This window comes from Microtus pennsylvanicus, chromosome 3 (assembly GCF_037038515.1).
Source record: "Microtus pennsylvanicus isolate mMicPen1 chromosome 3, mMicPen1.hap1, whole genome shotgun sequence".
In the NCBI taxonomy this organism is placed as follows: domain Eukaryota; kingdom Metazoa; phylum Chordata; class Mammalia; order Rodentia; family Cricetidae; genus Microtus; species Microtus pennsylvanicus.
In genome coordinates, this window is record NC_134581.1 from 93,107,523 (window position 1) to 93,124,014 (window position 16,492).

Genomic DNA, 16,492 nt, shown 5'->3' on the forward strand with positions numbered 1-16,492 from the left:
GCGAGTTTCCTCATGCTTCTGTTGGGATACAGTGTTCTTTGGGTAAGATTTTCTGTTCGCTTCGGCAGCATTTCTCACTGGCTCAAGAAGAAGACTGATCATATTACTCTGCTGACTTTTTATTTCAGTTTTTATTGAGTACTTGCTACGTACCAGCAATTTTTATAAGTCGTTTATATGCGACACTTAATTATATCAATTACTTCATGAGCTAGGCCCTGCTTTCAGTATTTCACAAATAAGAAACAATAACACCCAAACAGTATGGTAAATTGCGGGACTCTTATCAGCCCAGACAGTACAGTTTCAGAACCACAGTGTCAGTTGCTGTTAGTGGAACATTTACTTCTCAAGATTCAACAGCAAAACAATTATGAGCCCCTATTATATGCTAATTTCTGTACTAGCTCTGATGGCTTAGAGGTGACCAGACAGAGTGCTCTCTTTCAAGTGCCCTTGGCTGGAGTGCTTTGCTAATGACCTTGTAAGTGGTTTATTCAGCAGCTCTGGGCCACTCCAGCTCCTGCCCGTTACACAGAAGGCAGCATATTAAGTTTTCTTTAGTACCAATCTGTTGCTGTGGTCCTTTCAGGAGACAGGGTTTTCATCCTCCGACCTTCCTTTCTCATGTTGAAGATGTCTGTTAACACCTTGTACTGTGTGCAGGCGGATTGTTGTAACTTTGTAGAACATGTGTTCTGCCTGCACATGACTGGAGGCCCTGTTAGGTTTCTCTCCTTCGCCTGCTGCACTCAGTGGCTACATGACCAGTTTCCTTGTCAGAAATTTGGGTGATCACAGCACCCATCTCTTAGGATAGTTGAGGGGAATATAAAAGTTGTTTAGGAAGCTGGGTGGTGGCACATACTTTAATCCCAGCACTTGGGAGGCAGAGGCAGGTGGATCTCCATGAGTTCGAGGCCAGCCTAGACAACAGAGTGAGTTCCAGGGCAGTCTCCAAAGCTACAGAGAGAAACCCTGACTTGGGGTGGGGAGGAGGAGAACAAAAGTTGTTTAGAATTGTTGTGGTTTGCACAGAACAAGCACTCCAGGGAATTCTATATGCGAATATGTAATTGATGTACACACATAAATATAGTAGCTTAGACTGTCTGATTTGAAGCAAGTTTCTATTCTGAGGCTGAACATGAAGCTTTTTTTGGGGGTGGGGCATTTGTGGTGGTTGTTTTTGGATTTTTTTTTGCTTTGCTGAGACATGGTCCTCCTGTGTTGCCCTGGTTGGCCAGGATCTCCCTATGTAGCCCAGGTTGACTTCAGAATTGTAGTGTCTTTCCTGCCTCAGCTTTACAGTGCTGGGCTTTGAGGCCTGTGTATCCGTGCTGATTTATACAGCTCATTTGAAATTGTTCTCCTGTGATGAGAATGTTGCCAGGAGATGGATTGCTTTCTCATAGAAGCTGTTTTCCCATTCTTCTCCTCCCCTCCCCTCCATTACTTTCTTTTGTGCTGCAGATCAAACTCAGGCCTCATGTATGCTAGGTTAATGCTACATCTCTGCCTGATTTTTAGAAACTGATTTTATTCACCCATTTCTTTTCCTTAGGATTGCCCAGAAGCATGATAAAAAGGAAAGTGTTTGACCTTTCATTGGTATCTTCTGTAGTTGACTTAAAAATAGGTATGTGTTGGATAGGAGGCCAACCTGGGGGGATACAGGAAGGATGTAAAGGGGACAAAGACATTTCTAGTCCCTAATTCTTTCCCAGGAGGACATGGTCATGTTCCTTCCGTACTTGTCTTCCAGTGACTGTTTTAATTGGTTTACAATCAGTGCTATCTTTTGGGTTTGGAGTTTGGTATAGTTGCTGTCTGATAAACTGTATTTTAAGTATCTAATTTAATAAACAACATATATGAAAGGCCTTGCAACCTCATTAAAAATAGTGACAATAGCCCCTGTCTCCTGATGTTTCCCAGTGGACATACCCCCGGTTAGCTGTCCCTATGGGTATTGTACCACCTGCAGTTGTCTCCTCAGGGACATATGCATCGCCCACGAGAGTCCCTTGTAATCCCAGTGCTGCCTTGTAATCCCACCCCTTCCTCACTGTGCCCTGTTCTGCTTTGGCACTGCACAAATACTTATTGTATGTATACTGGTTTGGATTTCCATAGTTTTTAAAAGGATTTTATTTCATTCCAGTTTTTAAATTATGTGTATATATGTGTCAGTGTCTGTGTATGGATTTGTGTCCATGAGTGCAGTGCTTACAGAAACCAGAAGAGGCCACCAGAGTTCCTGGAGCTAGAGTTACAGATGTCTGTGAGCCACCAGTGTGGGCACTGGGAATTGAACTCTAGTCCTCAGTAAGAACACTGTGTGCTCTTAACCACTGAGCCTTCTCTCCAGCCCTTGTTTTCTGCAATTTTACATAGCTGACTAAACCTGATGTGCTCTTGACCAGACTTTTTTCACCTACCATAATTATTTTGAGCTTCATCTGTGTGCCTCTGCGTTCACCCTTTCTTCTCGGTGCATAGCAGGATTGCGTGAAACAGTGGCAATTGTTTGCTCTTTAGATTGACGAGCATTTGCATCATTTCAGGTTCTTAGTGATACACACACACACACACACACACACACACACACACACACACACTTTGCTCTGGATATAATTTCCTTCTCTTTTGTATGTAAGAGTAGTATGGCTGGAAAAGTAGGAATATATTGCAGTTTTGCAGGACAGTTCTCCAAATTGCTTTATATTTTCACTGGTGAAATCAAATGTTTGATGCCTGTGTCAACAGTTGTGGTCAGTCTTTTTAGCTTTGGCCATTCTTGTCGGTGTCCAGTGGTGTCGTGCTGTGGCTTTCATTTACAGCTCAGTTGTTGAGCATCTTAGTCTTATTACCTGGGAGAAGTCTCACACTTCCTCATCACTGTTGCTTAGGAGTGAAGGCAGCCACAGATAATACACAAATGAAGAGTGCGTCTAGCTGGTTTGAATATTTTTCTTATTCACTGAGGAAAGAAAAATAAAAGTAAATTGCTTTATCTGTAAGAATATGAGTCAGTGGTCATGAGTTAGAAAAGATTTTCCTCTAATAGACTTGGTTGTATATATTCTTGTTCTATATTGGTGGAACTGACCTGAAGCTAAACTAACTTCTTTCTCCCTCTCCCTCCCCCCCTCTCTCTGTCTCTCTCTCTTTCTCTCTCCCTTCCTTCCCTTCTAATAAAGATCACTCTTAATTTTCCCCATCCTTTAACATTTCAGTTACACTGGATAACTTTATACCATGTTTCTTTTTCTTTTAACATGTTATGTTAAAAGAAAGCTGAAAGTCCTGCAGCTTGAATTTTTCTTGTTGCTATGACAATGGAATAAACTCTCATCCCTCTTTACAGTAGTCCGTGACTGGTTGAATTATCTTACCATGTTCATTCTGGGAGCCATGAAACGGCTATTCCATTCAAATTCTAAAGTAGGACCATGGTTCTCCACTGCCTTTGATTGCAACACGAAGGCTGTTTCCATACACCTCCTGAGGCTACCGAGACAGAGAGGGCCTGGAGAGTGTAAACAAAATTGAAGACCATTGTGGAATGTGTGCAGTTAAAATGGAAATATTAACTTTGAATTATTCTTTGTAGCACACAGAGCGCATATTTTTGTCTTGGAATTCTGATACCAGCACTTGTAATGAGATGCAAACAGTGTTTATAGGACTGGGCTCACACAGAGAGTGGCTTTGTGCCAAGGTCTCCACTCAGGGCAAATGTTAGGGCTGATGTATTTGCAGATGAGGTGTTTTACAGGATAAGAATGTGCCTTGACACATGTTGTGTATTTAGTCATAACTGCTTGTCATGCCTCAGCACCTCCAAGATGAGTCTCATGGAAAAAGATCAGAGAATTGTATGTGTCTAAGCTCTCGAGCCAAGAACAGTACTCGCTAGGTCTGATTAGGCTGCTTTTAGAAAGGTGACAGTGCTGGGTTTGTACGAACACAGTGACCAGCCAAGTCTCTCTACCAAGTGTGTTACGATTCCATTGCTATTTCAGAGCAAAGCTAAACTCATGGTAAGCAAAACAGGGATGCCGCCTAGCTCTCTTGGTTGTATACTTTTTGAATGATTAAGAAAAAAATAAATCAAAGCCGGGCGATGGTGGCGCACGCCTTTAATCCCAGCACTCGGGAGGCATAGGCAGGCGGATCTCTGTGAGTTCGAGACCAGCCTGGTCTACAGAGCTAGTTCCAGGACAGGCTCCAAAGCTACAGAGAAACCCTGTCTCGAAATCCCCCCCCCCCAAAAAAAAAAGAAAAGAAAAAACAAATCATTAACCAGTTAGACCAGGCTTAGAAAAAGATGTGATGCTGTTATTCTAGGTCACTCTTTCCCTTCCTCCTCTGTCCGCTCTGCCTTTCTCTCCATTCCTGCTCCTTTCCTGGATCTTCTTTGCTCTTCATCTCTCCTTCGTTCTTCCTGGAAGAGCCTGGGTGCAGATGGAGTGTGAAGGCCATCATGTTGCATGGCAGTTTGGAACTGAAGACTGTAGCCCGGCTGTCCCCTGTTCTATTGGTCTTTTCCCACAGCTTCTGTGCATACACTGCTTACTTCTCCTTCTACACATCTCAGACCTTCTTACAATGTGTAGAGCTACACGTTAGAGAAAGGAGAGGAGTGGGGCCACTTCTTCCAGGACAGTTATTTCTGACATGCTAAGTCTACCACAGGCATTGCTAGACAGAGTTTTACTATTTTCATATTAATCATGTTTTTCTTAAAAAAATCTTTGATGAAGCTGAGCAGTGGTGGTGTAAACTTTTAATCCCAACACTCAAGAGGTAGAGGCAGAGAGGCAGGTGGATCTCTGTGAGTTTGAGGCTAGCCTGGTCTACAGAACGAGTTCCAGGGGTTCACAGAGAAACCCTGTCTCTTTAAAAGAAAGAAAGGAAGGAAGGAAGAAATCAATCAGCCAGTCAACCAATATTTGATGGTGGGGCTGGAGAGATGGCTCAGCAATCAAGAATTCATCCTCCTCTTACAGAGGACCTGAGTTTGGCATTCAACATCCACATCAGGTGACTCACAGTCACCTGTAACTCTAGTGGCATCTTTTAGACTCTGAATGTATCCTGTATACCGTCCACCCCTCTCCATTCTGTGGTCCCTCCACCCTAACATAGGCACATAATTAAAAATAAATTTTTTTTTTCAAAAAACAAATCTTTGGTGACTTGAGATGGGAGACAGTGGAATCAAATAGAAGCAGCACCTCATCTAAAGGTTTCCTACTAACTTAACATGGAGGTGTCAGAAGCCGCTGCTCCGACTCGGCACTCTGAGTTTCCATTGAAGAATTCTTCTGAGCATAAGTACTGTGGAATCTCATACAGTGTTCTTTTTTAAGAAGTACCACAGCCAGAGCATTGGTATGGCAGCATTCTTCAGAGAACATATCTCAGGAGAAGAGGTATGCTAAGGGATTGTCTTGTGAGAATATGAAAGCTGACATATTCAGAATTTCTGATGTGGCCCTGCAGCCTGGTGACTCTGGAGAGACAGTGGTGCGTGCCACCAAGTCCAAAGACATTTTGCTGAAGAACTCCCTTTCCTATCGGGAGGACACTTTTTAATTCTATTTAGATCTGCAGCCGATTTTAGGATAAGATCTAATGATACCACAGAACCCAGAGTTCCACAGTTTAAATAGTAATGCTATACAAAAACACCCTCCAAGTTGACACATAAAATTAAATATCCAAGCCAGATTTATGGTTTATTTTTTAATCCCATCATGTTTGGCTTGGCCTTTTAAAATTTATTTATTTTTATTTATTATTTTTAAGACAGGGCATTGCTCTATAGCCCAAACTGACCTAAAACCCATTTTTGTCCTGCCCTGCGCTCCCATGTGCAGCACCAGCCAGGCTTATACTTTATCTCTCAGGGTCTGTTTGATTCTACTGACATTTAGCTTGGCCTTGATCACAGTGGGCGAGCACAGGCAGGAATTCATCCAGCTGTGCTGTGGCCAGCACCTGTTTTGAATGATTTATAGTCTGCTGTATGTAGGCGAATAGTTCTGGACAGTAGTGTTTTGTGTCCTTTCTCCCTCAATTCTTGTCCTTAAATTCCTTGAAAGTTGAAGAATAAGCTGTGAAATTGTTGAAAGGATGCTTTTTACTTAAAAAAATAACCCTAAAAAAATGAGAACAACAACAAGAAACCTTTTATATAAGGTGGATTTTGCTGAGCAAGTATAAGCAAGCATCCTGTTTTGGTCAGTAAACATGTAGTTAATGTTGACGGCAGAGCCTGTGCGACCGCTTTATATTTAGACTTGAGCCCCAGTGGGCCTGCAGTCCCACAGCGCTGTGCGCTTGAGTCCTGGTTAGGGCAAAGTTTCTTTTGAGCAGGAGACAAAGTGAACAGAATGTCAGAAGGCTAAATATAAATCCTTCGTGAGCTAGTCACACATAAACTAGTTTTTAGCCAACAACATACTGTAGATGGAAATATTTTTAAAAGAAAATTTTTTATCTTGGTTTATAGTACTGAATATAAATCCCAGTTAATGGAATTTACATGAAAAGCCAAGATTATTGATTTTTCTCTTTTGCTGGCCCTGTAGGTAAATAATAGCCGCTGTTAAAGATAGAACCCTTTTATCTCTTGTTATTGTAGCATTTTACTTGTGAGTCAGTCGATCTGGTCTACTGTTTATATGACTTTAACTTCAAAAAAGAAAAATAAAAAAAAGTGGACAAAAAGAGATGCATAGTTTCATTGGATTTTGAGCAGTGTTGAGTCTGGACCTTCGCTGCAGCTCCCGGGACACCCAGCCAGAGTCAGCCGCCCTCTGCTGCGCTGTGTGTGGGCTGAAGCTCAGTATCTCCCACTTCGCTTTAAGTCGACTTTTGTCATATCTTACATTGTTGGGTGGCTTTGCTTGAGGTCCTAGGAGTATTTTATAGCCAGCAACTCTCTGGGATGGTAAGAGGAAACATGGGCATCGCCATGCCGGGCAGCAGGCAGTTTCTGAGCGCAGCTGCGTGACTGCTCAAGGCTTTCCAGGTAGCACTGAGTGTAGTGGCTCCAGGCATGCTCCGTGAGACCTCAAGCTGTGTACATTCCAAGGAACCAGGGGCAGTTGGGCAATGGTTTTTTTAAAATCGCCTCGTAAAATCAACTATTTTAGTTAGCATAGCGGGTGTCACCATGATATTTTCATACGTGCAATGTCATTGTACCTTGCTCATATTTGCCCCTCCTCCTGCTTTCCCTCACCTCATCCCTTTCCATCCCCAATAGCCCTCCTGCTTCTGACATTTCCTCCTCTTATATATATATATATATATATATATATGAGAAAATATACACTATTTTCTTTTTCCTTTTACCCTGTTTTCTCTTCTCGCCTCTTTAGACTTCTTCCAATGTCGTGTGTGCACGCGCGTGCACACATGCGTTTGTGTAGCTGCATAAGAGAGAAAATGTGCTGTCTTTCTGAGTCTTGCTTAGACTTGATCAGAACTTTAAATGAGTAAAGAAGGGTCACCGTGTGTCTTGCCCCCCATTCTATCCCCAGACCCTGGCAGAATCTCTAAGTCTTCCAGCACCAAGGGAGGAAACTGCAGTTGTTGTCCACAGCTCTACGATTGTTCCAGATGAGGAAAGGGAAGGGGAAGCCAAGAACACGCAGCTTGAGGTGCTCTGGCAACGAGGAAGGGCGTTGTGAACGTCAGCGCACCCGCATTTCCTCCCTTCCCTTATCAGCGGTATCTTGTGGGCTCCCTGCGCTCCCCCTTGACTTAGTTCCATGTCTTCAGCAGGAGGAAGAGGTGTTGGGTTGAAGATGACAGTGCCAACTGCACATCATCCCAAAGCCTTTTTAAGGGCACTTCCCTGCAAAGTCATCTAAAAAAAGGTCTCAGTAAAACAATGGTCTATCAATTTAGACTTCAAGGTCTAATTTATGTTTTCCTTTTAGTATAAAATCTCTGTTTACATGTATCTGTTGCTGTCTATTTCCGAGTGGATTTTAACAGTATGTTTTCTACAAGAAAACATATGAAATAAATCAGGAAGTAGGAATGACAAGTCCAAAACTCCTGGCCTGTAGTCTTGACTGTCCTTGTTGTCACTAATGTCTCTAGGCTCTGTTCCCCTGCCTGGAAGTACGTGCTGTACCTTTAAACTCAAGGATACCAGGAGGTGGAGTCAGTATTGAGAACGTGTTGTTAGCTAGTCCCAGTGCTGCACAGATGTGCAGCTCATTAGAATCCCAGCAGCACTGTGTGCGTCCTTGCCCTGCTCCATCGCCTGTCAAAGTGTCTGCTCGTTCATTTCTTTACAGTAAGTTTCAGTCTGCAGCAGGATGGTAATTTCCCTTAGCAGAATAGTCACCTTATCTACAAGAAGCAAACCATCCTAGTTGGTGCCTGTCAAAATGCTGCTGTCTGTAAGTTTAGGTCTTATTCCTGCTCTGTCTGCTCTGCACACGGCTGACAGGCTCCTCATAGGTGGAATTTTAGACTCCATGGCTGGCAGATTTTCATGTGACATACCTTCCCCTGACTCTTTTCAAAAAAAAAAGCACAAATTCTGCTTGTGGGAATAATGTCCAGAAGGATGGAATGCTGGTGTTTTTTGGAGTTAGCTTCTTAACCAGAGGATATGAACACGAGGAAGTGACCCGAGGTCCGCTGACCTGCTCAGCTGCGTTTGCTCTGCTCAGACTTAAGGATGCCAACTTTTCTCTGGCTTGCTCTCATTGTGTTACCAGTTCCCTGTGTCTGGTGCATCTAGGATATCCTTGCCTCTGGACCATTGTAGCTTTTGGGAAATAAATAGATAGATTGTAGATAGGGGGTTTCCAGACGTTTATCATCCCTCCTTCACTCCTCTTTTTTGAGACAAGGTCTCATTCTGTAGCCCCAATTGGTCCCGAATTTTCCATGTATTATAGTCTTACCTCAAGTCCTTGATCCTCCAGCCTCACACCTCCTGGTGCTGAATCACAGGCCTGGTGCTTCATTGCTTTCTTTTTATTGAATTGTTTTAAGGTAATTTTTTATTTTTTGAAAATGTCACACATTTATACAAGGTATTTTGATTACATCCATATGTCACGGCCACCTTCCAACACCACACCCTGTTCCCCCCTACACTAGTTCTCTTGCAGCTTCATGTCCTCTTTTTGTTATTGTTGTTATTAATAACCGTGAGTCAAATTAGTGCTCTCCATATCCACACAAGGGTGTAGTCATCCCTTGGGACATGAGCAGCTGTATCCCCAAAGGAAGTTTGACTCTTTTTCTCTCAGGTGCCACCAACTGCCAACACTTCCTTTACTAAGAATGGGGCCTTGGGCCCTTCCTCGTCCAGATTGGAATGTTGACTGGCTTGATCTTGTACGGGTCTTGTGCCAGTAACCACAGCTGCTGTGACTCCGTGAATGCAAAGCCATGTCGTATCCAACGGTGAGCACTTCACATCTCTCTTCTCCAGCCGCTGGTGTTTATGGTCTTCCCACCCCAGTTTGTGAAGTTCCCTGAGCTTTGGATGGTGTGACGTTAATACAGATGATGCATGCATAGCTGAGCATTCATAATTCTTTGTACTTGGCACTTGGGCCAAGTACAAAGTCTATGCATTAACAACTGTCCACTGCAAGAAGAAGCTTCTCTGTCCAAGGTTGAGAGCAGTAGAAATCCATGGCCATGAACAAAAATCTATAGAAAGTAGTTTGACAACATGGTCATTTAGCAAAAGAACAGCTGTGGGATTTCCAAGTCATAAGCCTTTGACTAGGTGTATAGTATTAGCACGAAACACCTCCCGTGTAGCAGGTTACTCCCATAACAGTCATGCCATTGTCATACCAGTGGCCATATCTTACAGGAGGTCAGTATTGTAGCACACAGTGCCCAGCAACTTAGTCAAACTGTTCGTGTCTTTTCTCCTTAGCACCCTGCTTGGCACCTTCTGGTACAGTTTAAGCTAGTTTCCTGGTGAGTTTGAGTTGATAGTTTGAGTTGCTTTCTCTATATCCTGCATCCAGAGCTAGTGGTGTCTTTATCAAGTGTCTTACATCTAATTAGTGGACAGCTAAGAGCAATGGCAGTGGCTATGTTGATCTGAGTGTCTTTGAGGCCTCTATACCATTAACCATAGAGAGGCTTATATCAGGCCATAGTAGCAAGTCTGTGGGAGAATTTTCTTGATTAGTGATTGCTATGGGAGGGCCCAGCCCACTGTGGGACCCTGTGCAGGTGGTCCTGAGGCATATAAGAAGAACAGGCGAGCAAGCCATGAGGAAGAAGCCAGTAAACAGCATCCCTCCATGGCTTCTGCTTCAGTTTCTGCCTTGACTTCCCTCAATGACGATGTGTGAAAGGATTTGTAAGATGAAATAAACCCTTCCTTTCCCAAGTTGCTTTGGTCATAGGGTTTTATTATAGAAATGGTAAACCCAACCTAAGATACTAAGTGCCATTTAAAAATAAAATGTAGGCTAGAAGCCGGGCGGTGGTGGCACACGCCTTTAATCCCAGCACTTGGGAGGCAGAGGCAGGCAGATCTCTGTGAGTTTGAGGCCAGCCTGGTCTACAAGAGCTAGTTCCAAGACAGGAACCAAAAGCTACAGAGAAACCCTGTCTCGAAAAAAAAAATGTAGGCTAGAGAGGGAATCAGGTGCTTGTCTTGAAAGCATCGAGGATGCAAGTTAGCTCTCTAGAGTCATATACAGCTGATGGTTTCCACTTTCAAAACTCTTGCCTTATATTCTCTTAGATTATGAGAAATAGAGGTTTATGGTAGGCACACATATCTGTTGGCCTTTGTGAAAATCGACATTGTCAGCACTGTAGCCACCCCGGTGCCTAAAGAGCAGTCCTGGAGTTCATGCTGTTGTGTGCTCTGGTGTTTACACTACACTGATAAATCTCTCCATCTCATTATACTCTGCCTTTCTCTAGCTTCTTGTGACTCTCAGCGATCTACCTCACTTTCATACTTTAATTCATATTCATTATAAAAGGGACTGATTTAGTTGTGCAGGCTCTTAGAGTCACCTCAGGAGACTCTGTGGTCATCTTTAGGAGGTCTCAATCCCTCAAAACCAATTTTAGTTTGTCGTCTAAATCAGAGCAACCATACCAAAAGAACCATTAGTGGTGACTTCCATTAGAAGGAACTTGGGTGGGCTTGGCAGTGCATTACGTTACTCCCTACTCATGAGCCTTCAGATTGGAGGAGAAATAGTGTTATACTTGCAGTATTTTCTGCTGACCCTCAGAAAGGGCAGCTCGTGGTTACCCCAAACCAGGTTATCTTCAGGTGTCTTGGTTCTGCAGCCTTCCATAGAAGTAACAGCAGCTAAGGTATATTCTGATTCTGCTTTCCACCACCTTTTATTCAACCCTTCCAGACTTCTGCTAAAATGGGAGTGAATTCCCAGTAAATAAGGAAGCGAACACATATCAGAATCATTGTATAGGTCCAAGACTTGTAATTCTGCAGTCTAAACTCTTACCAGCTCATAGCACTGTCTTTAAGCCACAGAGTAAGCCAGTATCCTGAAGCATCAGTAAACATTTCTATGTCAAAACACTCTTGGGGAATGACAACTTTTCTTAGAGGCTAGCAGCTGAAGGACAGCATGTAGGTGGTTTATTATCTCCGCGAGATTGGTTGGAAAATGTTGAGACCATGGAGGCAGCGTATCTTCATTCCGTCAGATCTACAAACTCAGCTGCATGGAAACCACTGTACTGTTACCTCTCTCGCGTCACTGAAGTCTGGTGTGAACTTCTCCATGTACTAGATGCACTGGGCTAGATGAACATACAGTAAGGCAGACTCTGAGTTGGCTGATCACTGTGCCAAAGAGGGATGTGGCCATCCTGAAGCGGAGGCTTCAGGTCATGGTTTTTTTAACTGTGCTGTGCCATCAAGATTGCCTTTATAGGACTTGATACTTAGAGGAAAAGGAAAGGCAGGGAAGGAATGGTAGAGGCCCACAGTCTATGAGAGATGGCAAAGCATTGATAAATAAGTGCTTGGGAAGGCTTTAGCATTCTGAGGGCTTTGTCTGGGATGGAGAAGGAAAGCTGGCTTAAAGAGACTTCTCTTTCTCTTGGTTCCTCCAGAGGGCATACTGAAAGGAAAGCATCACTTCTGGTTGTCTCTAAGAGACTGGTTAGGATGTATTTTCCATCCCCTGTACGTTGTGGCAGACATCCACATCTACATGGAAGGAAAAGCTGTGGCCTCCACCCAGTGTTCCTTGCTGTGTTGGGGCTGTAGAGTATCTAATTTTACTTTTGCTTTCCCCTTCAGGCTGCTTGATAGAGGCAGTGGATCTCAAGTCCAGCAACCGAAACCCAGTGGTACATGAATTTGAAAGTAAGTACAAATAAACAGAGTGGAATGGGCCCCCTGGTGGACATTGTGTAGTTCTGCAGCCAATCCAATACCTGTTCCTCTATTATGATTATTTAGTTAAATTAATTTAATTTATTTATACATTTGTTTGTTTTAGACAGGATTTCACTGTTTAGCCCTGGCTGGCCTGGAACTCACAGAGACCTTTACCTGCCTCTGCCTTCCAAGTGCTAGGATTAAAAGTGTCCGCTATCATACCCAACCTATTATCATTTAAAAAGACATTTATTTTATTTGTGACTGTGTGTCTGTCTGTGCACATGTTGGGGGGAGGCTGCAGAGGCCAGAAGGGGGCCTTGGATCTCTAGGAGCTGGAGTTCCAGGTAGCTGTGTACTGGACATTGAACTGCTCTCTGCAAGAGCAGTAAGTGCTCTTAACCACTGGACCACCCCTCCAGCCCCTACTCCCCTACATGTTATGGTGAAGAATGCTCAGGATGGCTATTGTGTATGAGTAGATTAGTGTGTACTCCTCCGTTTATATTTGGTGCCATCTGTCTCCTGCCTATCACGGTGCCTGTACAACAAAGAAATCGCGTATCATAGATTCAGTGTCTTTAAAGGAAGCTGTATTCCCTATAGTGTAATCCTCACTAATTTTTACGGCAAAAAAAAACATCATCTCAGAATCTTGGGAAAATTAAGCTTATACTTTTCCTCCCACTGCTCACTAGGTGTGGAACTGTCTTGTATCATTACGGAATCACAGACAAATGACCCTAGGATTGAATGGAAGAAAATCCAAGGTGGTCAAACCTCATATGTGTATTTCAACAACAAGATTCAAGGTATGAACCCATCGTCCTCTGGGCTACTCACTTTGCTTTTGTCCACAGGCTTTGGAATTTATTCACAGCAGAGATTTGCCCAAGACTGCGAACCTGCACCCGTATTTAGGACTGTTTTGATTTTCTTGTGAAAATTTCAACTTTAGCATTGATATTTTGAGCCTCTCTGTACCTTTAAGATGCAGATTGAACAGTAGCAGCTCATTAGTAAAGGCATCTAATCTCTGCACAACCTACCTGTCTACCTGTCTGAGAAGTCACAGCGAACAGCTTCCTTAGCCTTGTTGTTATGGCCCATGGCAGATAAAGTGTGAGCAAGTGACAAAAGGGTCATCACAGAGCTGCACTGTCCGGTGTGGAGGGCCGGGGTCTCCCTCCATTGGCTGGCGGGACTAACATAAACTGCCATGGGATGTCGAGGAGGAGGAGGAGAATGAGGGCCAGGTATCTGGACAGTAGGCTGCAGAGTGCTGGGTAACGAGACAATGGTGGGAGATGTGGTGGCGGGAAAGGATGCTGCATATGGACACACAGAAGCCAGGAAGACCGTTGCCGATGAGAAGAGCTGCAGCCAGAGAGGGAAAAGAGGAAGACATGAGGTGTTCTGGCTGTCAGACAAACCAGGACAGTAGATAATACTCATCAAAGGTGCTAGGAGAAGCCACGTGCTCGTATGCTTTGAAGACTCAGGTGAAAAGAGATTGGAGATAACAAGACTGAGAACAGGACCGTAGTATATTAGGTTTCCTTTGCAGTCTGGTGGATGGGGTTGCTCACAGGGGCTGAGCTGAGCTACAGATGTGGCAAGGGTAGAATTGCTAGGACTTGGCAGTGCTGAAGGAGGTGGCGGTGGGGCAATGGGGAGCTTAAGTGTTACAGCTCTGAGAGGAAGGGGATTCTGGCAGTGAGGAGCCAGGGAATGCCATAAAGTCACACCGCACAACAAACTTCACATAAGAGATTTACTGGGAAAAGCACAGCGGGATTGTTAACTACCTTTGCTCTGAAGAGAAGTAGCAGAGAACTGGGCATTATGTAGGGTTTCTTGGTGGGTGGAGCTTTCCAGCGTGGCCTGGGATTGGGGGGATTTTGTGGACTGTCTGATCTTGGGACAAGCTCAGGGATTGGTGGGATTCTGTGTTCTGATGTTGGGCTTTTTTTCTGTAGGGTGGGGCCTGGCCACCTTCCTGCCTCAGGGGGCTGGAAAAGACCTGTTAAGGCACTTAGAGAAGTCTGGGAAACAGGCTTCTTGCACCTCTGATGGGCTTTATACAGAGGCAACACATAGTAGGATGTCATTTTTCTTCTCACACTGAGGGAAGAAATAAATAGGAGGTTCAGTGTGGGTCTGTTCAATTTTAGGGAAATCATAGTCTCTGTGATTTGAGTTTTACGTGTTATCAGGATTTAGATGCTCCTAGAAATAGTTTGTTGACTACAACTGTAGCTCAGTGGTGTAGTGTGTGCCCAGCATTCATAAACCCCGAATTCAATCTCTAGGATTGAAGGGCGGGGGGGGAGGCCAAAACCCAACAACATCCAAGGGCGGAATGTGTATCCCAGTAATAGTACCCTTTGAAGGTTCACAACTCCAGGGGATCTGATGCCTTCTTCTGGCCTCCAGAGGCCGTGCACGTGTGATGTAGACAAAACATCCATACATAAAGTATAAGTAAGTCTGAAAAACTCTAATCTTATTAAAAACATAAAAACCCAATGTATTCTGGGGGCTGGAGAGACGATTGAGTTGTTTTGAGTATGTACTGTTGCAGAGGACCTGAGCTTAGTGCTTAGCACCACTCAAGGCGGCCTTAGCTTCAGCTCCTGGGTATCCGACATCCTCTTCTGTACTCGGAAGACACTGCCCTCGTACCTGCACATACCCACACACATATACATACAATAACAAAGTAAATCTGAAAGAAGGAAAGAAAACTTCCTATTTCCCTAGAGCAAGGAGTGTGGGTGGGCAGAGTGATGGACCACTGATCAGCATGCACAAGGCCCTAAGCATCCCTTGCATCACAAACAATAGCAGCTTTCTTTCTATGGACTCTTAGTCATAGCAATGGCTACTACAATGAACATCTACCACAAAGAACCAGGTTGGAGGCAGGACTCATCTTATGCTTTGGTGTAGGACTGTGTCCAAAGCACAAGTTAGATCTGTCCCCCTTGAAGTTGTCATAGGCACATAGGTATGGAACCACCACCCTGTCCAATCCCAGAAACTTTCTGTAGCCAAGAAAGAAAGCCATGCCCGCGAACAGTCAGGACCCTTCCCTCACCCCTTAGCAGCCCTCTGTCTACTCTGTCTCTCTGCATCCCTTTTGGAGACTTCATATAAAGGGGACATTATCCTTTTGTTCTTGGCTTCTTTCACTTAGCATAGTACTTTCAGAACTCATCCACCTATAACGTGGATCAGAACTTGGTTCCCTTTGGTGGCTGAGTCAGTGTTCACTGTGTGGTTACTATGTTATTTTGTCCATTCGTCAGCAGATATGTGTGTAGTTGGCTACGTTCACATGTTGGCTGTCAGTATTCTGCACTCATGTACACCTGTGTACAGACATACATACATACAGATCATACGGTAGCTGCACGATGAGTTTTTGAAGAAACTATCAGACTGCTTTCCAAAGTGGTGTCTTTTTTTTTCTTTAAAGATTTTATTTTTGGTGTCTAAGTATTTTGTCTGCAAGCATATCTGTGTACGAGATCTGTGTGCTGGGTGCACAGAGGACAGAAGAGGGCATTGGCTCCCTTGGAACTAGAGTTGTGTGTGGATGGTTGTGAGCTACCATGTGGTTGCTGCGAACTAAACCTGGATCCTCTGCAAAAGTAACATGAATGTTCTTAGCCACCTAGCCATCTACCCAACCCTGGCTTCACCGTTTTACATTTTCACTAGCAATGTCAACCCCCACCCTACCCCTGGAGTCTTACCAACACTTGTGATCACCTGACCTTTGACCTTAATTGTCTTAGCGGATGCATGAAGATGTCTCTGTGAAGCTGCACCTTCATGTACCTTATTGGGCAGCTGTATATTTTCTTGGCAAAACAGCTAATCAACTGTTAGGTTCACTGGCAAAACTTGTATATTGTTATTGCATTGGAAATTTCTTTATTCCAGGGACTAGTCTGACGTGACGTGGAGAGTTTCTCCCATTCTGTAGATCGTCTGTTCACCTGCTTATGTCCTTTAAAGCACAAATGGTTTTTAACTTGAAGAAATCTAATATAACTCCATTTTTTGGTGCTTATGTCTTTGCTCTCATAT

The 16,492-nt window shown here is 43.9% G+C and overlaps 1 protein-coding gene across 1 annotated transcript in view; it reads left to right on the top strand.

Annotated features, from left to right (window-relative positions):
* Positions 1–16,492, top strand: part of Jam3 (junctional adhesion molecule 3) — a 57,077-nt gene that overhangs the window by 35,943 nt on the left and 4,642 nt on the right. Inside the window, exons 2-3 of the mRNA XM_075966479.1 lie at positions 12,314–12,379; positions 13,093–13,206. Of these exons, the coding sequence (XP_075822594.1) occupies positions 12,314–12,379; positions 13,093–13,206 (180 nt within the window). The remainder of the gene's footprint in view (positions 1–12,313; positions 12,380–13,092; positions 13,207–16,492) is intronic.